General features: G+C 39.6%; 1 protein-coding gene across 1 annotated transcript; it reads right to left on the bottom strand.

Annotated features, from left to right (window-relative positions):
- Nucleotides 1-8635: 8635 nt before the first annotated feature.
- On the bottom strand, nucleotides 8636-15932 carry LOC139737795 (uncharacterized). The gene is made up of 5 exons (XM_071648471.1): nucleotides 15839-15932; nucleotides 14045-14197; nucleotides 12891-12983; nucleotides 10211-10344; nucleotides 8636-8997 (listed from the first exon to the last, which is right to left on the bottom strand). Exons 1-5 carry the CDS (start codon nucleotides 15930-15932, stop codon nucleotides 8674-8676), a joined length of 798 nt encoding a protein of 265 aa, XP_071504572.1. The 3' UTR covers nucleotides 8636-8673.
- Nucleotides 15933-27932: the final 12000 nt, after the last annotated feature.

Below are 27932 nucleotides of genomic sequence, written 5' to 3'. Positions count from 1 at the left end.
ATGGGGCCCCGTATACAGCTATATAACTGGTTTCGGTGTTTTTGATACCTCGTTGAGTACTACTTCCTTTGCAAAAGAAATTATAGCAGTGATTCTTTTCACTTAGAATAAAATAATACGGGAGCACTTTCCAGCTACTGGCTGGGAGCCCCTTAACTGGATGGGTTTGTGTTTTACGTATCTCAGCTGTTAATTCCACTGCCAAGGAAAATACGCATACATGACTCTTTTCACCTAAAAACACTTAATTCATATGGGGTGGGAATACCTTGGGGCTATACCTGTCAAGGGCCCTGCACTGCAAAAACAATGGTGTTAAATCCAACACCATGGGTGTTGATTTTAACACTTTCCCGGTATCTATATCGGAAAACACCGGTTGGTGTTATTTAACACCAAGTTCTGGAATTAAACAATTCAATCCTACTCTTGGTGTTGCAATTCAATTCTGTTTTTGGTGTTAAAGAAGAGTCCAACACCAATCTTTGGTGTTGCAATTTAATTCTGTTTTTGGTGTTAAAAAAAAATCCAACACCAATGTTTGGTGTTGCAATTTAATTCTGTTTTTGGTGTAAAAAACAAGATTCCAACACCAATTTTTGGTGTTGCAATTCAATTCTATTTGTGGTATTAAAAAGAAAAAGATTCCAACACCAATCTTTGGTGTTGCAATTCAATTCTATTTTTGGTGTTAAAAAGAAAAAAAAAAGAAAGATTCCAACACCAATCTTTGGTGTTGCAATTCAATTCTATTTTCGGTGATAAAATTTAACACCATTATTTTAACAACAGTGATATGCAGAATTCAACCCCAAATTGTTGTTAAAACAAAAACCAACGATTTAGCACCAACAATTCAATCCAACTCACTCTATCAATGCATTAGAATCAAACACAGAAATTCATTACACATTACACATAGAGAAGGGAAAAGGAACAAACCAAATTATCTTGACAAACAAAACTTGGTTCTTGTTTATTCAAGAAACTGGAAAAAGGAATTATCATGATGAACAATACACAACTTACACCTAAAGAATACAACTTGTATTCTACATCTGGATCAAGAGAAGAAAATGTTAAAATGTACAAAGTTTTGCCCAATTTGGGAGCCACCCTGTATACTAAAGTAGTTAAAGGCAAAAAAATATGCATGTGGGTATTTCTATTTATATGGGTACCAAAGTATGACCTCAAATTGGTTAATACGTAATGAAACTAAGCTGTTTTGTACTGTGTTATACCTAAGATAAAAGCCAATAATCATTACACTCACAAACACTCGCATATTTCTTTGGTAACATGTTCATTCACAATTAGCCCCTAAATGTTTCATGTGTAACATGAACATGACATCACATGATATCACACAATTACTCCTGGTACCCATATGAAAAGAAATACCCATGTAGGTACTTGGTTGTCTTGAGTCTCTTTCTCATTTTTTTTTTCCTCAACCAAGTTAACAAAAAGCTATTTGTACATCAAAACATGCATTTTCCTTTCTCTTTTTCCTCCAGGAAATAAGCAACAACAAATCAATCTGTGCATTTCCAAATCCTTGGCTTTCATGCACATGCATCATAAATTTGCTTTTCCCGAAAGAAAAAAAGATGGAAAATATTACATATATTACATTACAAAAATATTATAAAATTTTTCAGTGCACACTTGGTCAGGATGTTCACAAGGAAAAATGTACCAAAAATTAGTACTCTTTAAGATTAAATTAATGATCGGCGGCCAAGATCTGGAGGGGGGGGGGGGGGGGGGCTACAGATAAATATAGCCCGGGCTACATAGGGTTAACAAGAGTCCACAATATCTTATTGATTGAAGTTATTTTTGCACATTTTGTTACCATTTACCAAAACCATACATAACATCGGCTCTACAGGTCTAAATTACTTGAAAAGAACATGCCTTGGTGCCACGTACTTCCTCGAGTCTGTGTTTGACAAATTTGTCATTCAAGTTAACAAAAAGCTATTTGTACATCAAAACATGCATTTTCCTTTCTCTTTTTCCTCCAGGAAATAAGCAACAACAAATCAATCTGTGCATTTCCAAATCCTTGGCTTTCATGCACATGCATCATAAATTTGCTTTTCCTGAAAGAAAAAAAGATGGAAAATATTACATATATTACATTACAAAAATATTATAAAATTTTTCAGTGCACACTTGGTCAGGATGTTCAAAAGGAAAAATGTACCAAAAATTAGTACTCTTTAAGATTAAATTAATGATCGGCGGCCAAGATCTGGGGGGGGGGGGGGGGGGGGCTACAGATAAATATAGCCCGGGCTACATAGGGTTAACAAGAGTCCACACTATCTTATTGATTGAAGTTATTTTTGAACATTTTGTTACCATTTACAAAAACCATACATAACATCGGCTCTACAGGTCTAAATTACTTGAAAAGAACATGCCTTGGTGCCACGTACTTCCTCGAGTCTGTGTTTGACAAATTTGTCATTCAAGTCAACAAAAAGCTATTTGTACATCAAAACATGCATTTTCCTTTCTCTTTTTCCTCCAGGAAATAAGCAACAACAAATCAATCTGTGCATTTCCAAATCCTTGGCTTTCATGCACATGCATCATAAATTTGCTTTTCCCGAAAGAAAAAAAGATGGAAAATATTACATATATTACATTACAAAAATATCATAAAATTTTTCAGTGCACACTTGGTCAGATGTTCAAAAGGAAAAATGTACCAAAAATTAGCATTCTTTAAGATTAAATTAATGATCGGCGGCCAAGATCTGGGGGGGGGGGGGGGGGGGCTACAGATAAATATAGCCCGGGCTACATAGGGTTAACAAGAGTCCACAATATCTTATTGATTGAAGTTATTTTTGAACATTTTGTTACCATTTACCAAAACCATACATAACATCGGCTCTACAGGTCTAAATTACTTGAAAAGAACATGCCTTGGTGCCACGTACTTCCTCGAGTCTGTGTTTGACAAATTTGTCATTAAATCTAGTGGTTTGTAGTCAACAAGTTCCTTTTGATTCTTGACAACATGACCACGTGGAAAACTTATTTCTACTGTAAAGGCATGATAGTGTGAATTATAATGCAATGTATCTAGCAAGAGAAGTACAAAAAAAATGTCATTGTTGTGTACAATGATATGCTCTATTTGACCAAACAGTGGAAGCTCATCGACATCATGGCAGACCAAAAGAGACAACTGATAATGTGTACCATACACTTTAACCCAATTGGCATCAAAGACTTCAGAAGAGAGTTCCTCTACTTGGAGTTTCTCTTGCACAGTCTGTCTAATATTTTCATCTAAATCTGACAATAAAAGTGAAGTACCTGGCCCAACCTCGAGACACTCCAAAGGATGGTTTGACTGAAGATGGAACGTTAGTGCTGTCTGATGTTTCTTTGCAAGTGATTTACATATGTTTTTGTAATTACATACAGATTCTGCAACACGGCCAAAATAGTGATGTTTCGCTTCGTACCGCATACACCATACATGTACGAGTGGCCCAACTTCTCTCAAACATGTAGCATAATGCACCATGAAATGATGCTTTGGCAACAACCTATTGGCAGGAAATGTTTTTTGAAAGTGTGTGTGATGTTCTTCAGTGAGAACAGACAACTGGGCTATCAAGCCTGCTGTTAATTGGGGAGCAAAAATAATATCCATACAATCTAGTAATCTTAGCAGCAGTTCCCAGTAGACGTTTCCTTCTTCAATGTCATGAGCTATGATGAATGGAAGATTTCTTATCAAGCACCAAGCCTGCATTGCCTTTTGACCCACATCATTGCCAGCTGTTCTCAGTTTAATGTAGGATGGTTTGTTCTTGTTATCTGTACGGTTTAAGCAATGGCTGGCAACTCTCTGATTCAGTTCATCATGGGTCAAGAGTGGTGGTTGCCTTTCATAGATGAATATTCTAGTACAAGTTTCAGCTCATACTGAACTATGCCTTCCAACAGATCATGCATTATATCAAGTGAAAAATTTGTCAAGATATGAAAGTAAATACAATCATTCAATACAGTTTTTTGTTTAACTCCAAACACATGTGACAGTGTAGTTTGAGCTTCAGCTTCTTGTAAATGTTGCTCATAAGTCTGCCTGGTGCGCATTTCCATTAACACCTCTTTTAATGTGTTCTGCGCCTCTTCCTTGCTTGTCACACACAATCGACAGTAATAATTAGCAGAAAAGCTCTGTACAAAACCAAACAGGGCATTTGCACCTAGATTATCAGCACTAATTTGAGTAATGGTTCCCCTCTTCACAATGCCATTAGGAAGAGTAATGCCAACTGTTGACAGAATGTTAATGTCTTTCACAATATGCTTGAGAATAGCATTAAATCCATATTTTTTGGCATCTTCAGCATACCACAGAGCTACAAGATTGATATTGGAAAGAATAGAATTATACTTTGGTGGCAGATTTTTCAAAATGAAATAAAAGGCACCTAACTTGTGAATTTTTGTTTTTGAACCGATGGGGTTTACAGTTTCAAAGTCATCATAAAAACAGTGAATTTGTAGGGCATTTTCATCTTCATGGAAAAGAGGGATTTTCTCAAATTGTGCACCATCACAGTAATCTCTCATTACACCATCAGTGCTCCTATGGTCATGAGTAGCAAAATGCAATATATCTTCATTGCTCAAAAGTTGCTTTAAAGATTCTAAAATGGGTATATAAACAAAGGTATCTTCAATAGCAATCTGTTCATACTGCTTACTTCTTTTATTTAGACGACTTTCATACCGGATGCTAACTTTATTTCTTGTGGTTCAACAAGTCCAAGTGTTGCACAATATTTCATCCGCTTATATTCTGAGTTCAAATTTTCAAATGGCTTTTCAAGCATAGCAAAATGCGTCTGTATTTCTCTATAAGCTTCGGACTCAATGGGCAGTTTATGTTTCAAGAAAGTAGCCTTAACTGCCGCTGATGCACTTTTTACTACATCACCTACAATCAAACTGGTTGATTCCACGATGTCATTTACAACTTTTCCAGAGTTTGCACTGTTTGCTGAAAATTTTGAAATTACTTTTGCACACTGCCTATTCAAATCTTCAGCGGATAAAATGTCATCTTCTGCATTTATATCCTGATCTTGATCACTGTCGTCATTATCATTACTGTTTCCTGCAAAGCTCTCTTCGAATGATTCACCAGCTTTCTCATTTTCAGTAAACTGTTCTTGATTATCTGGCAAACCAGATTTAAGGTGAGTCTGCAAATGCCCTCGAAATCCACGAAAAGAATAAAATGTTCTTGCACAAGCTCCCTGTCCACAGATTAACACCTCTTTTCCTCCTTCACTTAGTCCATGACTTAATCCAGGGCTGCACACTGGCGCCGGTCCGACGGTCAAAGACCGGTAAAAGTCACTGTCGGACCGGTAACTTTTCAGGAAATCCACAAGTTACCGGTCCGACATGACCAGTAAAAAAAAAAAAAAAAAAACATTGGTGGGGTCAGTACAAAGAAAAAGAGCAGCCCCGATCAGGGAGAAACAGAATGCAAGATATCGCACTGTTCAACAAGTTTTACGCAAGTTTTCGTTTATGTCTATCGGTGCAATTTGTACAGCAAACGGGACTAGTTTTGAGCACTAGCAGTCGACCAGTTATTCGCGCTAGCTTCCGCATCTGGCGCTGCTCACGCACTGCATGCAATGCAATACATGCAAAGCATGTACAGTGTAACTGCTTTTCGTTTGCTTGCGATCAGCGGTCATGCCAGACAAGAAGCATTGATAGAAGCGCAAGCATTTCTGGGTCATTTTACTCATGATTTTTAACGCAAGATCGATCCGATCCCGGCTTCGCTGCAGCGTGGCGGTTATGTTAGAACTAATTTACTAGTGTCGATTTTTAGAAAAAGTAAAAACACATTCGATATTCAGCGATACAGTAAATGGATCTGATTGCGTTTATTTTCATTTTACACAGTCATTTCACAAATGAATATTTTCATTCGCTCAGAATGGTCTCATAATGAAGATAGGCGCAAAAAAGGATCACGAAATCGGCCCTTCCGTGAACTTTTTAAGAACGCATGCACAAAATGTGAAGAGATAATACTAGGGAGAAAAAAAAAATCATGAAATCATGGCAGTCCCGCTTACATATTTAGAGTTGAAATCGTCCCAGAAAGGATCATGAATTCGACCGGCTGCGTCGTATCTTTAAAAAGCTTATGATGTACGAAATGCGAAGAGATTTAATAGAGGAGAAAAAAAAATAAAGGAAACATTCTGGTGAGTACATCATAATTAAGATTACAGCCGAATAACAATTCATGAAATCAACGCAATCCCGTTGAAATTTGAGGAAATAATGGGCGCAAAAAGGATCTTGAATTCACTCCTGCATGCCGTGTTGTTCATCAAAAACGCATGCACAAATGCGACGAGATTGTCGGGAGAAAAATAAAAAACACATTTTTACCCTTCTGGTGCGTGCATTACAAAAGATTACATCCGAAGTAATTCATGAAATCGCCACAATCCCGCTGATATTTGAGGTAGAAATATGCGCAAAAAGGATCGTGAATTCGGCCGTGTCGTATACCTTTTAAGAACGCATGTACCAAATGGGAAAAGATTAGCGGGAGAAAAATAAAGGACACATTTTCACCCCTTTTGGCGATTGCATCATAGATTACAGCTGAATAGTAATTCATGAAAATTTCGCAATCCCGTTGGAATTTGAGTAAACAATAATACGCGCAAAAAGAATATCGAATTCGGCCCTGGATGCAATGTATAATTTTGAAAAGCGCATGCACAAATGCGAAGAAATTATCGGGAGAAAAATAAAGAACGTATTTTCAACCCTTCTGGTGAAGGTATCACAAAAGATAACAGCCGAAATAATTAATGACATATCGCAATCCCGCTGATATTTGATGTAGAAATAGGCGATAAAAGGATCGTGAATTCGGCCGTGACGTATAGGCATGTACGCAATGCGAAGTGATTATTGGGTGAAAAATACAGGACACATTTTCAGCCCCTTTTGGCCCGTGCATCATAAAGATTAGAGCCGAATAATAATTCATAGAATCATCACGATCCCGTTGAAGTTTGAGGAAACGATAGGCGCTAAAGAATCATGATTTTTGGCCGTGTCGTGTATCTTTTAAGAACGCATTTACGAAATGCGAAGAGTTTATCGGGGAAAAATAAAGGACACATTTTCAACCCCTTTTGGCGCGTGTATCATAAAAGATTGCATCCGAAGTTATACATGTAATCATCGCAATCCCGCTGATATTGAGGTAGAAATAGGCGCAAAAAGGATCATGAATTCGGCCGTGTCGTAACCTTTCAAGAACGCATGTACGGAATGCGAAGAGATTATGGGGAGAAAAATAAAGAACGCATTTTCAACCATTCTAGTTGGTGCTCGCATCACAAAAGATTACATCTGAAGTAATTCATGAAATTGCCACAATTCGGCTGATATTCAGTGTAGAAATAGGCGATAAAAGGATCGTGAATTCGGCCGTGTCGTATACGCAAGTACGAAATGCGAAGAGATTATTGGGAGAAAATAAAGGACACATTTTCAGCCCCTTTTGGCGCGTGCATCATAAAAGATTACAGCCGAAGTAATTTATGAAATCGTCACAATCCCGCTGATTATTTGAGGTAGAAATAGGTGCAAAAGTATCATAAATTCGGCCATGTGGTGCATCTTTTTAAGAACGCACTTACAAAATTCGAAGAGTTTATCGGGAAAAAATAAAGGACACATTTTCAACCTCTTTTGGCGCTTGCATCAGAAAATATTACAGCCGAAGTAATTTATGAAATCGTCACAATCCCGCTAATATTTGAGGTGGAAATAGGCGCAAAAAGTATCATGAATTCGGCCATGTGGTGCATCTTTTTAAGAACGCACTTACGAAATTCGAAGAGTTTATCGGGAAAAAATAAAGGACACATTTTCAATCCATTTTGGCGCGTTATCAAAAAAGATTACAGCCGAAGTAATTTATGAAATCGTCACAATCCCGCTAATATTTGAGGTGGAAATGGGCGCAAAAAGGATTGCAAATTCGGCCCTGCATGTCGTGTGCCTTTCAAGAACGCATGCACAAACACGAATAGATTATCCGGAGAAAAATAAAGAACTCCTTGGTGCGTGTGCATCAGAATATTTCACAGCTAAAATGATTCATTAAATCGTCGCAGTCCAACTGACCACCAAGAGCAGGTTACGCAGCAAGTTCGTGCGCCGATGTTTAGAAAAAGTCACAAACGCATTTGATACAATCTAATTTTGTTCATTATCATTTTACACTGTAATTCACAAACAAACATTCTAGTTTTTCCCATCTTTTTTTTTTATTTCTTGTGCAATAGATAATGCAAGTTTTAAAAAAAATTAATCTGTAAAATGTACATGGGGGGGGGGGGGGGGTACATCCATAAAAAACAAGAAAATAGGTTTATTTTTTAGGTTTTCGTTGTTGACCGGTAAATTTTCTGTTCAGACCGGTAAAAAATGTTAAAACGGGGCATTTACCGGTCCGACAGAGACAGGTTGGACCGGCAGAAAAAATGGGTTAGTGTGCAGCCCTGCTTAATCTTAAATGTTGCACCAACTTTGGTATTGCAAAATTTCTCTTGCATTTGAAGCAAATCATGGTGTGAATAATTTGGATCTTAGTTCACGCACTCTCGGTGATTCGCGGGAAACTCCAACATCAATCTCGAAAACAGCTGTCTGGATGAAGGTCCAGAACTGATGAAGAGACTGGCAGTAATGCAAGCCAAAGACAAAGTGCGTCTTGAAGAGTTCATCTACTGCTCCTTCCACCGTACGGGCACCACATGGAATGGCCTTGTGATCGACAATGAGCAAGTAACTGCTGATACAGGCCTTAGAATTTCCAATTCCAAGAAGGAACGGTTGGCTCTGGGTCTGTTTGGTGCCATCCAGAAAATCTTGAATGCTCCCTCCACTCTGTGTTTGAAACAAATTACATGTACTAGTAAACGATGAAACTAGCAGTTACCCTTTTCCCACTTGTTAATTCTATCAAAACTCTATCTTTATCATCACTGTTACCATCATCATACATACATACATATATAGTGGGGGGATCTGGATGTTTTGTGGAAAATGTCTGCAATGTGCAAAGTAGCACAACGTTTTCTGACTTTTTTCTCAATTTAAGAGGCCTGATTAGACTAAAGGCCACCGCATTCGATATGACTTTCTGTCACACAACTCAGCGACTTAAGATCTGAAATAAAACAGAATATACGCACTGTTTATTTCATAAAATGATAGTCGGCAAGTTGTGCGACCAAAGATTTGTATGATATGCAGTGGCCTTCAGGCTGCATGTTGCAGACTATCAAGGCTTGGCTGCAAGTGATGCTCCATCATAACTCTTGAGCAAATAGGAAAAGTGCATAAATCACAGGGCTTGTGCATGATGGTGACATCCATGTGCAGCGTAGTCTCCCCTATAACTTGTATCTCGCTCAATTCACTTTATGGTTAATGAACTGAACAGAGATATACACTGTAGCTACATTCTTCAACCAGGACTTTGCACAGAAAATTTTATAAACGTATAGAGGTAGGCTGTAGAGGCCTGGTAAAAAATGCAAGTATTTTCAAAGCAGGTTTTAAGTATCTGATTGAGAAGAGTCTTTCTAATATGGTTGAGTCATTTCAACTCACACAAAAGGAGACACTGTGAAAATAAGGATTTTAAAATTTCCTTCACAATTATTTTCTTGCTGCAAATTTGTAATCAATTTCCAATATCGAGGCAAAAAGTACTGACCTTTTGTTTATTGATATAACTCTACATTTAGGGCTGTGAAAATGTCACGCTGAAACATATTCCTAGTAGGATTGAAGTATGGCAACCCTGTTTGCAGTAGGTCCATCTCGTTCTAGCGCATTGTCACTCCTAATAATCTTAGGATAGGTTCAGTTTTTGAACAGGCCCAAAGTTCTTGAGCACCCTCTTAGTCCAAGCCAGTCTAAGCACATTCATGAAATTCTTAGATAGACCATTGCTACATCTACTCCCTGTGTACACACATTTAGTCAGTTTTGGCAACATTTTCTACAATGCAGTGAGAACATGCAAGGTGTGACGAGGGTACTAATAACATTATTTATTTATAGTCCACTTTTATACTGAAAAGCTACATACCTTCTGAAACTGAATAATCCTTGAGATTGCTGAGGAAATGGATACTTTTGCTGAGGCAGCTTTAGACCTCCCTTGGCTTGCAGGAGGCAACAGGCACAAGAGGAGGAGGATGGCAGATGTACCAGAATTCCATCCTGTATTTCAAAATGCAAAATAATAAAATCAAGCAGGCTTTCTAGTAGATCATGGTGAAAAAGTAGGAGAAAAAAAATAGGAGCTAAATTTCAGTAAAAGTAGGAGAAAAGTAGGACATGCACTTTTTTGTGAGTTTTCGATCAATACTCACCTTGTAATGAAGAGTCAAACTCACTGTGAACACCTGAAATGATTTCTCACTGAGTTACTACAGTTGCATGTAAAATCATTTACCCCCCCCCCCCCCCCCCCATTTGGACACTCTGGCAAAACAATTAGTAACAATACACATGCAGATTATTCCTAAATCTTACAAGTGCATGGTGAGCAGATACTTTATTACAATCACATGTATCAGATTAGTAGTCATTGATTGTCTATAATTAAAAACCTTGATCATTCATGCATGAAGAGATGGTCCAGTGAGTAATTTGTGGTCATTTTCGGAACTTGCTGTGATCACTGAAATGTAACTTGTAATGCTCTGAATGATCACAGCTTAATTGTTCCCTTTTTGTAAAAGATTAAAATATTTTTTTTCCTTTAATAAATATACAATTCTTGTACTTCCATGGGCTCTGTTCATTTTGACATGAATTAAACTTTGAGTTATCAATCTCATTGGTAATTTCTGTACAAACTCATTGAAGGCAACTTTTACTCAACATTCATTTAAAGGGGAGTTTCAGTAGTTGTCTAGAGGGCGCTATAGCAATATAATTATTTTGAGATTTGAATGGGAAAACTCTTAGGAAAACTGACACAGAATAATCCAAGGAGGGGGCACAACAGGAGTTGTCATAAACAACTTTCATTCTTTACTTATAAAGGTATCTACACACAAAACAACTTGACTGATCTTCTTGTGGATCTGGAGAAGAAGATGTTTGAAATTTTGAGAATTTTGCACCCTGGGGGCCCTCCCCCTGGGCCCCCATGGGGCTACAGTTATCATTTGAACAACTCTACCCAACAGAATGATTCTCTGCAAGTTTGACTAAAAGCCGACCATTCGTTCTGCAGAAGAAGATGAAAATATAAAAGTTTACAGATGACGCACACCGCACAACGGACAAGGGACGGCAGACAAAAACGGATGGCAACAGCTCACTTGAACCTTCGGCTAAGGTGAGCTAAAAATGATGCACATGGCCTCGCATCATTTGATCTTTTGACCCCTAGATGACCTTTCACCTCATCATCCTCATCAACTCACATCTGGTAATACCCAAGGATTATTTGTTCCAAGTTTGAACAAAATTGATGCAGAAATAGAGAAATGAGAGCAAGTTCAACAAAAGCCTTTAACATTTTTCTAACACAGCAACAGGAAAAGTGATTACTATGTCAATCTCTGCCAGAACTTTGTTCAGGTGAGACAAAAAGGAGGGGGGGGGGGCACTGAGTGAGGGAGTGAAGGGACAAAGCAGGGGGAGTGTGTGGGAAGGGGTTCTGCCATCAGAATAGCAGAAATCAAGCCAAGTGTATAATAATATGGACGACGTCCAAAGCAGTCGTCCAATGTCGAGTAATTGAAAACCGTGCCAATATGGACAGTATTCAAAATGTTGTCTACAAATAATCAAGGGCAAAGGTCAAAGGTCAAGGTCAAAGCTTGAGGTCACAGATCATTGCCACGTCCATAGGTATACATATACCAAGTTTGAAGTTGTTTCTCCAAACCTTTCTTGAGATATTACGAGAAAGAGCTATTTTCATGTTTAATCAAGGTCAAAGGTCAAGGTCAAAGGTTGAGGTCAAAGATCATTGTCACCTCCATAGGTATACATATACCAAGTTTGAAGTTGTTTGCCCAAACCGTTCTTGAGATATTGCGAGAAAGATCTATTTTCATTTGTTTTATATAACCCATGTGACATTGAATTACCTTTGATCTTTGCCTTTAAGCTCAACCTCAACACAAAAATGAGCTTAATATCAGGAAAGTCCTAAAGGATACCGATACCAAATATGAACTTGTTTGGTTAACTCGGAGCCAAGATATAGATCGATGAAAAAGTGGATACCAAATTGTTGACAGACAGACGGAGAGACAGACGGACAAATATGACGGCATAAGGTCTTTCCTTTGGACGACTTAAAAATGTTAAAAGTTAAAGTTAGATGGGTAAAATGCAGGGGAAGGTTTGGAAGGGACTGCCCCATCTAAGGGTAGGGAAAATTTAGCAATTGGCATCTTAGAAATAAACTTTTTCTGATGCACATTTAAGTGAGTACAATATACTTTCAGAGTATTGGAAATTGTTTTTTGTAAAAAAAATCCTATGGAGTGAAATAACTAGATGAGGGGATGATCAGGGAGGGAGTCCCCTCTCAGGGTGGGGAAAATTGTGTATGGCTACTCGAAAATAAGCTTCCTGGCCCACATTTGTGTTGTGTTTATGTGGGAGTGTGATTATGCTCCATGAAAAATTGACCATCACTAGAATGTTTAATGATAAGGTTGGTTTAATTTTAACTTCTGATGACACTTCAGACTCTTTATGAAATTAGAGGGTGCATTCCAGGGAATGTGCAAAAATACCTTCTTTGTTCTGGTCAGAACTGTCAAAAGATGACAGGAGCTCCATGACTGTCAAGTTTCCATTCTGCTTCAGAAGTTGTCGAGCAAGTGCCACTGAATGATTGGAGTAAACATTTACAATAGGAGCAATTCCTTCCCAAGTGACTGCTACAATTTTCGAATTCTTGTACACAGCAAAAATGGTATCAGATACATAGATCAGAAAACGTTGCGCAAAAATTTGTCCCAGCAATAAGAATGAATTCCTGCCATAAATTATTATTATTATTATTATTATTATTATTTTGGTTAATCATACTTCATGTACAATGATTTGTGTATTCCTTTATTAACAAAATTCATGAAATGACTTATTGATTATTCCCCTGTGTTTCCCATTCTCATCATAAATAGCGAGACGGTAATATCCGGCAAAGACCAGTATTTACCCCACAGTATTTATCAGCTGGGGCCAACCATGGGAAAAACAGCACTCGTGTCATATGCTACTGTTGTAAACTTTGACAGAGTTGTCCGCCCAGATTTGAAATACGTAATCATACATTTATAGCATAAGAATGCTAGGCACAACAAATAATTAAAAAGGCGTACTATACTAGAAACACTGCAATTACTAGATCTTCTTGAATTAGGAGTAAATTTACACCAGCCAGGGACTTGGTGATACCAGGGAGATGGCCACCTCCCTGGTAATACCCAACACCGATGAACAATGATAAGTTTCCAGACTTTTGTAGATTCTTTTTTATGTAATCCTTTGGACAGTATCATTCAACTCAAACATCACACCAAAATGTTTTTTAAATCAAACATTCACAATATTGAGGTGTCTTCAAGACACATGTAGGTCCAGGAAACTGTGAGCCGTACATTCATGAATAAATACCATCCTTGAATGGGTAGGACATATAGATAGAAATTTCCAACAAATTTCAAGATGATCGCATTGAAAACATTTCTGCAAAAATGCAAGTTTGCAATGCTGAAGACTAGCTTCCTTTGTCTTTAATTTGCAATGAATTGTTCATTTTAACACAGTGGCTGTATCCAGTAGCACCTTTTGCAAATACAGAGAATGTTCAAAGGAACATTCCTATAATTGTTCGCATACTGCTTACTTCTCCAGAAATGTAATGCTCTTATTAAAAACTTACTGGACCATTCTTCATCTTCTTTCAGGACCATGAGGCTAACATCAGGCTGGCTGGTCACAATATCTCCCAATACATCATCGTCGATACTAAAGCCTTCATGTTCATCCACTAAAACAAGATCTTCGCCATCTCTGATGCTGAATTTTCTTCTGACTGTAAGGGGGGGGGGGGTGGGGAGAGAAAAACTATTACAATTTACAAATGTAATAAAAAATGACTTAAGTATACTTTGCAGTTTGTATGGTTTCATGACAGGATAATAGCTACAGTTGTAGTAGCATTATAACTTTTATACCGCTAGTGTGTTTGAACATTCTGGCAATTTTCAGTGTTTTTGGGAAAGACATTGACAATTTTTTAAGTATATGATGTTAATACAATGACACATATCTCATTTATCACATACTTTATCCCCCCCCCCCCGATTAATGCCAGTGGAATGACTGGTTTTGATAAATTTTTTTGACATCTTCTTCAGTAAAAATGTAGAAAAGCTTAGGCCTAAAGGAGTCGTTCGCTGGTGCTCTAACCCTATTGACCTAGAGACTAGCTCTTGGACTAGCCTATTCTGGTCTAGAGGTAGGCCTTACTGCCACCCCAGGTGAAAGAATTACATAGCCATGCAATTTTTTGAACCCGGCTGTGACAGTATTAAGGCCTACCTCGATAGACCAGGATAGGCTAGACCAAGTGAGCGGCCCCCTTAGGGCTTAAGCTGTCCCTACATTTTTACTGAAGATGTCCATAAAATTTATCAAATCCTATCATTCAAAACATTCAAACCAAGAACTTTTTTGTAATAACAAGGTGGTTCTCGAACCATGGCCGGCACAAGTCTCGCCTGATTTTGCAATCAATAAAACAAGTAACCTTTTGACCCCAAGATGACCATTGACAATATCCGTATCAACTCAAATCTGATATTAACCCAACTAGGATCAATCGTTCCAAGTTAGAACAAAATTGATGCAGAAATAAAAAAATGAGAGCAAGTTCAACAAAAACTTTAACATTTTTGTAACAGACTAACAGACCTATCATTTGACCTTTGACCCCCTAGATGACATTTGACCTCATTAACTCACACCTGGTATTACCAAGGCCGGCCAAGCCCAAGGATCACTTGTTCCAAGATAGAACAAAATTGATGTAGAAAGAAAGAATTAAATGAGAGCAAGTTCAACAAAAACTTTCACATTTTTGTAACAGACCAACACTACAGACTAATATTAAAGTAACAAACAGACCAACAGACTAACACTAGTAACAGACTAGCTGCACAGACTAGCTACAGACTACACTATACAGTAGCTACACACATACTATTGCAAAAGCGACAGCGTTGCACCCACTACAAGCGGAGCACATCGGGAGAGCACACCGATTATCCAAGAAGATAATGTAATTTCTGTAGACCTGGACTAGACTACAGAGTCTAGATCTAACGTAAAGTATAGACACCTACCACAAATAGAGAAATAGTTATCATCTAAAAACTACAGTAACACTAGACTCTATGGCTATAGAAAAGATCTATATGCATTGTATCACATAACATACCAGTAGATAAGGTTTCAATTGTAGTTTTTAACATTTGCACATGATATGAACTCCTCTTGCCAAACAAAATTCGCTTATAAAGAAGTATTTTGCGTGGTCCCCAGGCTCAAGGCTTCAAGTTCAGGAAGGCTTGGTCCAAGCCCAAGGCTCGTTGTAGCAGTTAGACTCTAAATTTAATGGGATGATTTAGTTTCTAACGTTAGGACCTACTAGATTCTAAGTCTAGAAAACTACCTGTAGTCTGTAGACTAGGATAGTAGGAGAAGTACTTTTGGGTGCAACGCTGTCGCACGCACTCTAGCTGCAGCTCCACATGCTCCACATGCATTAGCAGTATTGTACAGTCGACTCATGACAAACACCTGAAAAACAGGTACCGTACACTTACTCAGTTCAAAGAATCCTACGATGTCTTCTGGATTTAGTGGCAGCAACTTTCTGATTCGGCGATCTCCAGAACAAATCTTTACACTTATCGGCATGATTGTGCTGTTTAACTGCTGATTAATGAGGATATTATTGAGTCGAATTTTCATTACCCGCGGCCCGAAGGCGAAGAAAACCTCATCGATAAAAAATGGCCTTGATAATGCATACTACACATAACATATGCATGCACCGCGCACACTGTACACAGCTAGCTAGCTAGCCATAAATGCCGGCCAGCAGCGCGATCCGAGAGCGCAGAGCGAGGTCACATGACAACTTTCGTCCAATGATTTTGCTCGAATTCTCTGACTTATGCGCATGTGCAATTTCAACACCAATTAATAACACCAAAACTCTAACATCAACCTGTAATTGAATATTTCGACACCAGTTGGTGTGATTCTTTCTGAACGGGACCTAAAATCAACACCAAGAGTGTTAATATTTTTCGATTCTGTGCTGGTGTTAGATATTTAACACCCTAGTTTTTGCAGTGTGCATCCGGGCCAATATCGCACCTCTTTTTATCGAATTCTTTAATGTTGAATTAAATTTAGCAAAAATTTCGCCTAGATGACATGGTAGTTCAATGTCATATTAATCTCTTCATTCAAATTTATTTTGAAACATTCACATTACCTCTTACCTTATTCTAAATAACACTTTTTCAACTGAAATCCATATATAAGACAAGTACCATTCCACTATCCGTTCATTCATAAATTCATAATGATATAGTCACGTGATTATACATGCTGCGCTCGTTCAGTCAAATTGATTTCTGGCCATCTAATTTAACATGTTCTGCAGTCAATTAAACAGATATGTTCGTGCTTGGCCTCTTTCCTTATTTTCTTTCATCGTAGTTATTGTTTTGTAAGCATAATAGCATTTCCTGTTTTCGTATTCGTTTAAGAGACTTTGACACCATTTTTTTAACGTGCTTTTTGAATCCAAAGAAGTAAGAAGCAACAAATTATCTGGCCGTTACGAGCGCTTTATTACGAGCGGTCGGCCAGTTCCAAGAAGTCAAGGTTATGATCCTCAAATGTGTGGTTTTTTTTTAAAATAATTCTTTCTATGTCTTCTAGAGATATACGTCTGTATCTATTGTGCTGTCATGACTATAAAAAATGAAGTTAATCTGCATTACTGGTACACGTATAGGCCTATAATGACATGTATATGAAAGAGAATGAGCGTTACCAGTCTGGTTACAGAACAACCAAATCCAGTTATACTAGATTCCTAGATAAGAAATATGATACTTTTACTGCTTTATAACAGTAATGTATAGATGAAACGAAAACACACATAAAAAGACATGTTAAAATGATCTGAAACAAAGAAATAGCATGATTTGAATTTGAATGAACACGTTTGGAATTTGACTGTCTTTCGCGAAATATAATGACTGAAATACCCTTTTCGGCAAGTCAAGGCGAATTTGAATGAACGTAGGGTACCAGCCAATTTGAATACCCATTTTACGAATTCGAACCTTCTATCAAAATTAATGAACCAACAAAAGTGCGAACTTGGCTGGGAAAAACCTAACTGGCTTTGATGTTTTGGGTATCTATGATGTAAAATAAGGCCTACTTCGATTGTAAAAGAAAAACAACTATGACTCTTTTCAGCTAAATGATGTCATAATAATTATGTGGGGGGGGGGGGGGGCACTTTATGGCTACTGTAACCTGGGCCCAGTACAAGATGAAATGACTGGTTTTCGTAATATGGTCATCTTGGTTGTGCACTATACAGATGCTTCCTTTGCAAATTTCTTGAGTGTTTTGCTACTGTAACCTATGGGACCACGTATACAGGATAAGATGATTTGCTTTAGTGTTTGTGATATCTCTGTTCAGTAGGCCCTGATATTAACGTTACAAAAGAATTTGTAAGACCATTTTCAGCTGATTCACAGTACATGTATAATGGATGGGACACTGTGGAGCTACTGTCTGGGGCTCTGTGCAGGATAAAATAACTAGCCTTGGTGTGTTGAATATCTCTGATAGGTACTTCTTCCAGTGCAAAAGAAATTACCCGTGTTTGGGGCTATACTGTGCGGGGCCCCGTACAGGATAAAATAACTGTTATGGTATTTTGGATATCTCTGATGGGTTACTTCCATTGCAAAAGAAATTAGCCGTGACCATTTTCAGCTGAATGAAACTAATGTGTGTGTGTGTGTGTGGAGAGAGAGGGGGGGGGGGGGGGACACTTTGGGGCTACTGTCTGGGGCCCCGTACAGGATAAAATAACTGGCTTTGGTGCTTTGGATATCTCTGATGGGTATACTTCCATTGCAAAAGAAATTAGCCGTGACCCATTTTGGCTGAATGAAACTAATGTGTGTGTGTGTGTGTGGGGGGGGGGGGGTACACTTCGGGGCTACTGTCTGGGACCCCGTACAGGATAAAATAACTGGCTTTGGTATTTTGGATATCTCTGATGGGTACTACTTCCATTGCAAAAAAAATTAGCCGTGACTCTTTTCAGCTGAATGAAACTAATGTGTGTGTGTGTGTGTGTGTGTGTTGGGGGGGGGGGGGGGGGCTCCTTTGGGCTACTGTCCGGGGCCCCGTACTGGATAACATAGCTGACTTTGGTGTTTTTGATATCTCTGATGGGTACTCCTTCCATTGCAAATGAAATTAGCCGTGACTCTTCTCAGCTGCACGAATGAAATCAATGTTTGTGTGCGTTTGTACGTATGGCCTATGGGGGGTGGGGCACTTTGGGGCTACTGTCTGGGGGCCCGTACAGGATAAAATAGCTGTTATTGGTGTTTTGGATATCTCTGATGGGAACTACTTCCATTGCAAAAGAAATTAGCCGTGACCCTTTTCAGCTGAATAACACCATACTTGTGGGGCCCTTTGGGGCTACTGTCTGGGGCCCCGTACAGGATAAAATAGCTGGCATTGCTGTTTTCATGATAAGTACACCCAAAGGAACAATATCCACCAACTTTTGTCCGTGACCCCCTTCGGCTGAATAAATCCATTTTTCGGGGTCCCTTTTTGTGGTCCCTATAGGCTTACGGTACAGGATGTGACTTGCCAGCAATTCATTTTATTGACCCTTGGACACATCCTTATATGGTGAGACCATTAAAAAGTGTGACCCTTTTCAGCTGAATAAATCTCCTGGGCACCCGGTCTATAACAACAGAGAATGAAAATAACGAACAGCAGACGAACGCGCATACCAGATAAATGACATATTGTTCTAAACATTATGAATTGCAGTTATATTATGATCTGCGGTGTGACAGGAACAGTTACGATTTATGTTTGAATTTTGACGTTTCTGTATAGATTGCGATTGGCGTAACTGAATATGTACAGATATCTGATTCCACACTTTTGATCCCATTATGGGAAAAGCACGATTTCCCGGTGGATAGATATATAATATTTATAATGATGGTAATGATAATAATAGTTAGTAGTAGTAGTTGTTGTTGTAGTAGTAGTAGTAGTAGTAGTAGTAGTAGTAGTAATGATAATAATAATGATACAACTACTATTTGAAAAACGTAATCTAATCCAGGAACACTTTCACCAGACATGACTTCTATAGCTGATAGCAGAAATTGCTCATTCTACCAGAGACGAGCCAAAATGATTTCTTTTTAACACCTTTTATGGCTCAATGCTGCATAATCGGTTAACAAAGTTTAAATACGAATACAACTCCTGTTAAAAGATTACATTTTGTATTCCAGTTCCAACAGTATACTAACGTGTTATGATGTGTTTCTACCTTCATTTATTTCATAATATTTGTAAAACGGACATTATTTTGTATTGTGAGACCGCTGTCCTGTCTGCGAAGGATATTGTCCATATAAGGGCATACGGAAACCATGTAACATGATTAGAAAAAGCAGCTTTTGTAACACCACATATGGCCATGTAACATGTAAACATGCAACACGTTACAGCAGCTTTCATAACATCAATAATTATAGTCAGCCACGTCACTCTTTAGAATAAAAAAAGAAAAGCAACAGCAACGACAGAATACAGAAAAGATCTTTCTTTGAACACAAGGTCTCCTCTGAGATGATTGATGCGTGTACACGAATCTTCAAAGGACAACGCTAGATCTCAAAGGATAAAGACGACGCGAGCAACGGCGTAGCCAGGATTTCATCTTAGGGGGGGCGGTTAGTCTGCGAGGGAGCGAAGCGACCGAGCCCGAGCGAGCATAGCGAGCGAGGGGGGAGGGTGTGGGAGGGGGGTGTTCCCCCCCCCCCTCCCACGGTAAGAACTTTTTGCATTTTGATGTTACAAATGGTGCAATTTGATGCATGTTTTTGCGTGTTTTAACGAGTTGAAACAGTCCCACTTGTTTAAGGTTGCAGTATATTTTGTTGTAGATTATTATTGAACAATCAATTTGCCTATAAAATGGTATCATTTAAATACACTTCTTGTATTCATTCTTTTCACTGAACATCATGAACGCGACTGAACCCGAGCGAGCGGAGCGAGCGAGGGGGGAAGGGAGGGTGTGGGAGGGGGATGTCCCCCCTTCCACGATAAGAACTTTTTGCATTTTGATGTTGTAAATGGTGCAATTTGATGCATGTTTTTTGCGCGTTTTATCGACGTGAAACAGTCCCACTTGTTTAAGGTAGCAGTATATTTTGATGTAGATTATTATTGAACAATTTGCCTATAAGGCCAAGTAAAAAAAGAAACCAGTTTCTCGTCCTCGCGCGCATCGATTTTGGCCGCCGCATCGATTTTTTTACTATTTACTATTTTCAAAATGGCGCTGAAAGTACCAAGAAATTCATAATTCTCGTCCCAGCCCGCTCCCCGCCCGCATCGAATTTCAGTTGCCGCATCGACTTTTTTGATATTTACTATTTTTCGGCCGCCAATCGTGATTTCTCATTGCTAAATGAGTATGCGCCTTGCGTCCTCTACTTGAGTACAGCTGTAGCTTCTGTAGTGCGTATGTAATATAACGCATGCATTTCACACTGCGAGCTCGGCAAGAAGGAATGACCCACAAAGCAGTCGAACTGTAGTTGGATGGGCGCGCGGCGGGCCTGGGCTGTGATGTATATGTACAGCGCACTCGGTACGTCGTGAACGCGATAGCGGCAACATTTTTTTCGAACAATCGCTGATATTCCACGCATATTTCGCGTATTGTTCGTATTGTTCCCCGTTTCTCATATTTTAAGCGGATGAATTGTACTGTGCAAATGCTTGTGAGGATTGTATCGAGTTTGTATGTCAGGGGCGTCACCAGCTTTTTTTCAAGGGGGGTGCGTTTTTGACACTAAATGTTTACGAGATTTTTTGGACAGACATTTGGAATATAGGAAGCTCTCAATCCCTAGACTTTTACTGTTTTTTGAGGGAAACCAAGCGGGGAAAGGGCACCGGCGTAGCTAGGATTTCATCTTCGGGGGGGGGGGGGGGGGGGTGTAGTATGCGAGGGAGCGAGCAAGGGTGGAGGGAGGGAGGGTGTGGAAGTGCCGGAGGGGTCTGTATACCCCCTATAAATGGATTATGGAATGACGGTGTGAAACGACAAATTACTGGCAGCGATATCAGGAGAATGGCATAACGACTATACATGCGAGCGATCGAGGGGAGCGAGCGAGATTGAAAATTTAGACATTTTACAGTCCAAAAACTGCCGTTTGTATAGCCATATTTTTTTTTTGCTTTGTAAATCATAGGGGGGGGGGGGGGGGCCGCACCGGGCGCAACTGGTGGCAATAATTGGCAGCAACATCAGGAGAATTGCATAATAATTAAATGCGAGCGAGCAAAGAGAGCGAGTTTGGAAATTTTGACATTCTACAGTCCCAAAACTGCCATTTGGAGCCATATTTTTTTCGCTTTGGAAATAAAGGAGGGGCGGGGGCGCAACGGGCGCAACTGCCGGCAATTACTGGTAGCAACATCAGGAGAATTGCATAACAATTAAATGCGAGCGAGCGAGCTTGAAAATTTTGACATTTTACAGTCCAAAAATTGCCGTTTGTAGCCATATTTATTTGCTTTGGAAATTAAGAGGGGGTGCACCGGGCGCAACTGCTGGCAATTACTGGCAGCAACATCAGGTGAATGGCATAGCAATTAAATGCCAGCGAGCGAAGAGAGCGAGCTTGAAAATTTTGACATTTTACAGTCCAAAAACTGCCATTTGGAGCCATATTTTTTCGCTTTGGAAATAAAGGAGGGGTGGGGGCGCAACGGGCGCAACTGCCGGCAATTACTGGTAGCAACATCAGGAGAATTGCATAACAATTAAATGCGAGCGAGCGAGCTTGAAAATTTTGACATTTTACAGTCCCAAAACTGCCATTTGGAGCCATATTTTTTCGCTTTGGAAATAAAGGGGGGGGGGGGTGGGGGGCGCACCGGGCGCAACTGCCGGCAATTATAAACATACTGGCAGCAACATCAGGAGAATTGCGTAACAACTAAATGCGAGCGAGCGAGCGAGCTTGAAAATTTTGACATTACACAGTAAAAAACAAACAAACTGCCGTTTGTAGCTATATTTCTTCGCTTTAGAATTTAAGGGGGCGCATCGGGCGCAACTGCTGGCAATACTGGCAGCAATATCAGGAGAGCATAATGATTACATTCGAGCGAGCGGAACGAGCGAGCTTGAAAATTTTACATTTTACAGTCCAAAAACTGCCGTTCTTAGCCATATTTTTTCGCTTTGGAAATTAAGGGGGGGGGGGGGGGGTGGCACCAGGCGCAACTGCCGGCAATTACTGGCAGCAACTTCAGGAGAATGGCATTACGACTAAATGCAAGCGAGAGGAGCGAGCGAGCTTGAAAATTTTGACAGTTTACTGTCCAGAAACTGCCGTTTGCAGCTATTTTTTTTTCGCTTTGGAAATTAAAGGGGGGGGGGGGACGCCCGGTGCGCCCCTCCCCCTGGATCTGCCACCGGTAGTCAAGGGTGTGGGTTTAGGTTCATGACTGGGGGAGGTAATGACCAGCGAGGTGGCGTCGAAGTGACCAAGCGGGGAAAGGATGTCCAAAATCTGCACTTTAGAGCATCCCCTAAACTAATTGTGCGTGTTTGTTTGTGTCTGTGTATTATATACATGGAAAAGTTAGGAATTAGCCCAGGTCAAGTCTTTTTATTGGCAATGCAAGACATTTTTATATAGACTAGATGTAAAGCAACACTGCAAAATCAATGATCTAGCTTAGCTATAACGAAGCAAGGTACAAAGGTGTACATTCTACATCACATTGCGCAACATTGTAGCGACTCTTCGTTCGGATGTACTGAGTACACTGCGCACATCCTGCTTATATGCAGAATGCCAACCAGGAATCACAATCTTTTGTCGGGTCCGGGCTTTTTGAACAATGTTTCACACTATATACCTATTTAATTATGGTTAAAAGAAATCATAGAAAAATATCTTATTTCTGGATCACCCTTTCATTCAAAAGCAGTTTACTAACACTTGAACTACTATTTCGGTAAATCTTTTTTTTTAACCAGCGGATTGGGAGGGGGCGCACCCCCCCCCCTTCTAATTCGTAGTAATACGCCACTGCTTTTGGGTGAAATAATTGGACAGATTTCTTGAATTCTAACAAAAAAGCAAGAAAATCTTTTCATCGCGGGAATTATGATTATGTGGGGTGGGGCAAATGGTGCGCTTGCCTTCCAATATTTTTATTGGGGCAACATTTTTGTTTTCTTTCAAAAGCAAGAAAATCTTCTCATTTCGGGAATTATAAATTATGGGGGGGGGGGGACAAAACTAAAATATGCGTGCCCCTCCATTTTTTTTTCTTTTTTTAATGAGGCTAAGGCTCGCTCTTGGGCTGGCAATATGGATTGGTCAGAAGTAACGTACATAGACCCTACATACTTGTAAGTATATAGCACACGTACATGCAAACGTGTATAAGTGCTCCGTATTGTACGGATGTACAGTACGGTCGATAAATAAACACTGTAGAATACTAATAGATATGTATAAAATCAGTGCTGCCAGAACCAGGGGTGCGAATTGTTTTTGCCGACGATTTGTGTGTGTGTGTGTGTGTGTGTGTGTGTGTGTGTGTGTGTGTGTGTCCCTGGTGCAAAATATAAATAAAAAAAATAGAAAAGAATAATTATTTAGCGTCCGGCGTTGAGGTCGCTCGCAGACTGATTTTTTTTTTAAAAGGACAAGTCCACCTTCATATACATAAGGATTGAGAGCATGCAGCAATATTAGTAGAACACATCAGTGAAAGTTTGAGGAAAATTGGACAATCCGTTCAAAAGTTATGAATATTTGAAGTATCTGCGCAGTCACTGCTGGAAGAGAAGACTACTACAGTGTATGATGTCACATGCGTACAACTACATAAGGAAAATAAAAAGAGAATTTCACAAAACTTTACTTTTTGAATAAAGTGCACATTTCTTCGACTTGCTACTGATGTATGTTAAGGGTAATATTATTCCTCCTGCCTTCTGAAAGAGAGAAGTCAAGTGTTCTTTTGTTATGGGAGAAAAATGGAAATATGTTGAATTTTCTTTATTCTTTCTTTATATCGTTGTACTCATGTGACATCACAAGCTATAGTAGTCTTTTCATCCAGCCGTGACTGAGCAGAAACTTCAAAAATTCATAACTTTTGAACGGATTGTCCGATTTTGCTCAAACTCTCACTGAAGTGTTCTACTAATATTGCTGCATTCACTCAACCCACATGTCTATGAAGGTGAACTTGTCCTTTAAATCTTTTTTTAATGGATCTGAAGGGGGGTGCGTTCGCACCCAACGCACCCCCCCTGGTGACGCCCATGTATGTATACATTTTCATGTCATTGTGACTATGTGCATGTGTGTGCAGTGTCGGAAGGTACGGTGCCAGTGCAGTGGCCGTGCCGGCCGCGTATGCGTGTCTACGTCTGTAGCTGTCAGGGTCCCCATCCCCCTGGTCTGTCAGCTGCAAAGAGATAAATCTCTTTGGTCAGCTGTCTGCATGCAGGTACGCACGCATGAACACATTCGAGTGTGTAGAGGCCCAAACACTCTGCTCTGTAACGTTGCATCTGAGGCTGCGTTCACATAGAAGTATACTATTCGGGTATTCGGGCTCGTTTTTCGAGGGCACGCGAATAACTTGAATCGAACGATAGGATTTCCTCACACCGGTTCACATAAGAGGGCACTATTCGAAAGTACCGAATAGCTGCATGCGAAAAGTATAGCAAAGTGGGAATAGAGCTTGTTCGATTTTCTTGCAGCGTATACCGTCCCTCGTTTATGAAATAATGTCAATTTTGGTCTGGATTTGCCCTTTAGCAAAAATAAGCATGTAGACTAACGTTCTGATGCAGTTTAGAAATTGTTAATAAGATTTGCTGGGATGTAGGAGGAAGAAATCCTCACTGCATGGGATGGTGAGTTGACGGTGCGGGTGATGGTGTATTCGGTGCTCGAATAGCGAATACCGAATACCGAAAACCGAATACCGAATAGCGAATAGCGAATACCGAATACTTCTATGTGAACGCAGCCTGACGGCGATATACTAGTATTCTATTTTGAAGAGAATCATCATCCAAATGATGAGTGACTATCAAATGTCTTTTTAGAACATGAAGAAACATCTTTATAGGCCTATGTTTAATGCTATAATGCCATATCAGTATCATTTTGACATCCATGTACCGGCCAGTTTCCAGTTGAATGTGCTACAATTGTACTGTGAAGAGATGCAGATAGGCCTACAGCGCAGCTGTGTGGACACAAAAAGTCACAAACACCAATGATAAATAAAGCAGTGTTTTGAATATCATGGAATTTATTTCAGTCGAACATTTGTTGATAGAGTGTTTTATACCTGTTTCAATTAATAGCACAATACATCAGAATGGCAAGTACACTGGTATCAGAAATGTCAGTATTAAGATGGTCATTTTCCCTTGACATCTGTATAGTGGAAAGGAAAAGCAAATGTATTTCTGCATGCATGAAGTTTCATTTCAAGTATGGTGCATATTTATATCTATTTGTTTGAAAATGCACAGAGTGCTGGCAAGACATACACTTGGGACCTGGTCTCTCATAACACAGCTACCGCATACCAGAGTGATATTTCATTTCATAAATTGGATATAGAAAATAGTAAAGCCCTCTCTCGTTACCTTTCTCAGAATTACCGGACGAAAAACACATGTTACTTTCATTTTGACAATCCTCGAAAAAATAGTAAGATATCAAATAGTAAGGACCTCCCTCATCGCCTTGCTCAAAAAACCCGGACGAGAAACTACTTTCTTTTTTTACTTGGCCTAAAATCTTATCATTAAAATAAATCTTCTTGTATTAATTCCTTTCACTGAACATCATGAACGTGACTGAACCCGAGCGAGCGGAGCGAGCGAAGGGGGAGGGGAGGGTGTGGGAGGGAGGTGTCCCCCCTCCCACGGTGAGAACTTTTTGCATTTTGACGTTGCAAATTGTGCAATTTGATGCATGTTTTTGCGCGTTTTATCGACGTGAAACAGTCCCACTTGTTTAAGGTAGCAGTATCTTTTGATGTAGAATATTATTGAACAATTTGCCTATAAAATGGTATCATTTAGATAATCTTCTTGTATTGACTTCCTTTCACTGAATATCATGAACGCGACTGAACCCGAGCGAGCGGAGCGAGCGAAGGGGGAGGGGAGGGTGTGGGAGGGGAGGGTGTGGGAGAGGGGTGTCCCCCCCCCTCCCACGGTGAGAACTTTTTGCATTTTGATGTTGCAAATGATGCAATTTGATGCATGTTTTTGCGCGTTTTAACGAGTTGAAACAGTCCCACTTGTTTAAGGTTGCAATATATTTTACTGTAGATTATTATTGAACAATATTTGCCTATAAAATGGTATCATTTAAATAATCTTCTTGCATTAATTCTTACACTGAATATCATGAACGCTGTCTACAGTTCAGCAATCAAACAGAAAAAGCATGCACACGAGGGTGTAGATAGGGGCATATCCCCTCCCACACGAAGGTGATTTTGCGTTTTCAGACCTGAAATTCAGCGATCTGGTGCAAATTTTTGGTGCAATACTTTTTCATCGAAGTGTTAAAATCACGGAATTTAGCTCTTATTCCGAATGTGCACCATCTGTGTGTATGTATAAAGTCTAGTGAGGTAGAGCTTAGGGGAAGGGGGATTCCTCCTCCCGCTCGCGGAGCTTCTGCGTTTTTAGAATTGAAATAAAGCGATATGGGTATAGCCACAGTCTACTTCTATGCATGGCGGAAGGGGGGGGGGAGGGGCGGGCGAGCAGGGAGAAGGCGTGGGCGAGTGTTATCTCCACCCTTCCCTTCCGATGGAGCTTTTGCCTTTTTAAGGTTGAAATTGAGATATCTCATATACGCATATTTGATGGAATCAACATTTGGGAAATCATCAAAAAAAGAAAAAAAAACTGATGGGGGGGGGGGACTGAGGGAGGAAAGGGTCGATTAAAAGGGGAAATTCCCCTTATACATGAGGAAACCTTGAGTTTTCGGAATATAAGTAATAAGTCTTGTGCACTCAGAATTATTCATTTTTTTTTTTTTTGGTAAATCTAAAAAGTGTACTAAGCTAGGGAAAGAGGCACAGAGGGGGAGGGTTTTGCATATTTTGAATTGAAATTCAACGATCTGGTGCACACTTTGAGTGAAATATTAAAAAAAAATATATCTTATTTGATGAAAGGTTGCAAAGGAGACCCTCTTAATGTGCATGCATACAGTATACACGCATTTTTTTTCCGCCTCCCAAATCCCCGGTCCAAATCTTAGGGGGGCGACCGCCCCATCGCCCCCCCCCCCCCTGGCTACGCCAGTGGACGCGAGGAATTACTATTATACATTTTAATATACAGT

The sequence above is a fragment of the Diadema antillarum genome, unplaced genomic scaffold (assembly GCF_040938485.1).
Source record: "Diadema antillarum isolate AM-2024a unplaced genomic scaffold, OU_Dant_1.0 seq00000705_RagTag, whole genome shotgun sequence".
Classification (NCBI taxonomy): domain Eukaryota; kingdom Metazoa; phylum Echinodermata; class Echinoidea; order Diadematoida; family Diadematidae; genus Diadema; species Diadema antillarum.
The sequence above is the reverse complement of the archived record's forward strand: the minus strand, read 5'-3'. Positions and strand labels throughout refer to the sequence as shown.

Excerpts from the sequence above, each read along its gene's own strand:
- LOC139737795 (XM_071648471.1), bottom strand. The coding sequence starts at position 15,932 with ATGCATGTGGAGCATGTGGAGCTGCAGCTAGAGTGCGTGCGACAGCGT. Across the intron at positions 10,345-12,890 it reads TTCTGACCAGAACAAAGAAG|GATGGAATTCTGGTACATCT; the intron begins GTATTTTTGCAC and ends TTTGAAATACAG. Across the intron at positions 8,998-10,210 it reads GGATTATTCAGTTTCAGAAG|AGTGGAGGGAGCATTCAAGA; the intron begins GTATGTAGCTTT and ends TTTCAAACACAG.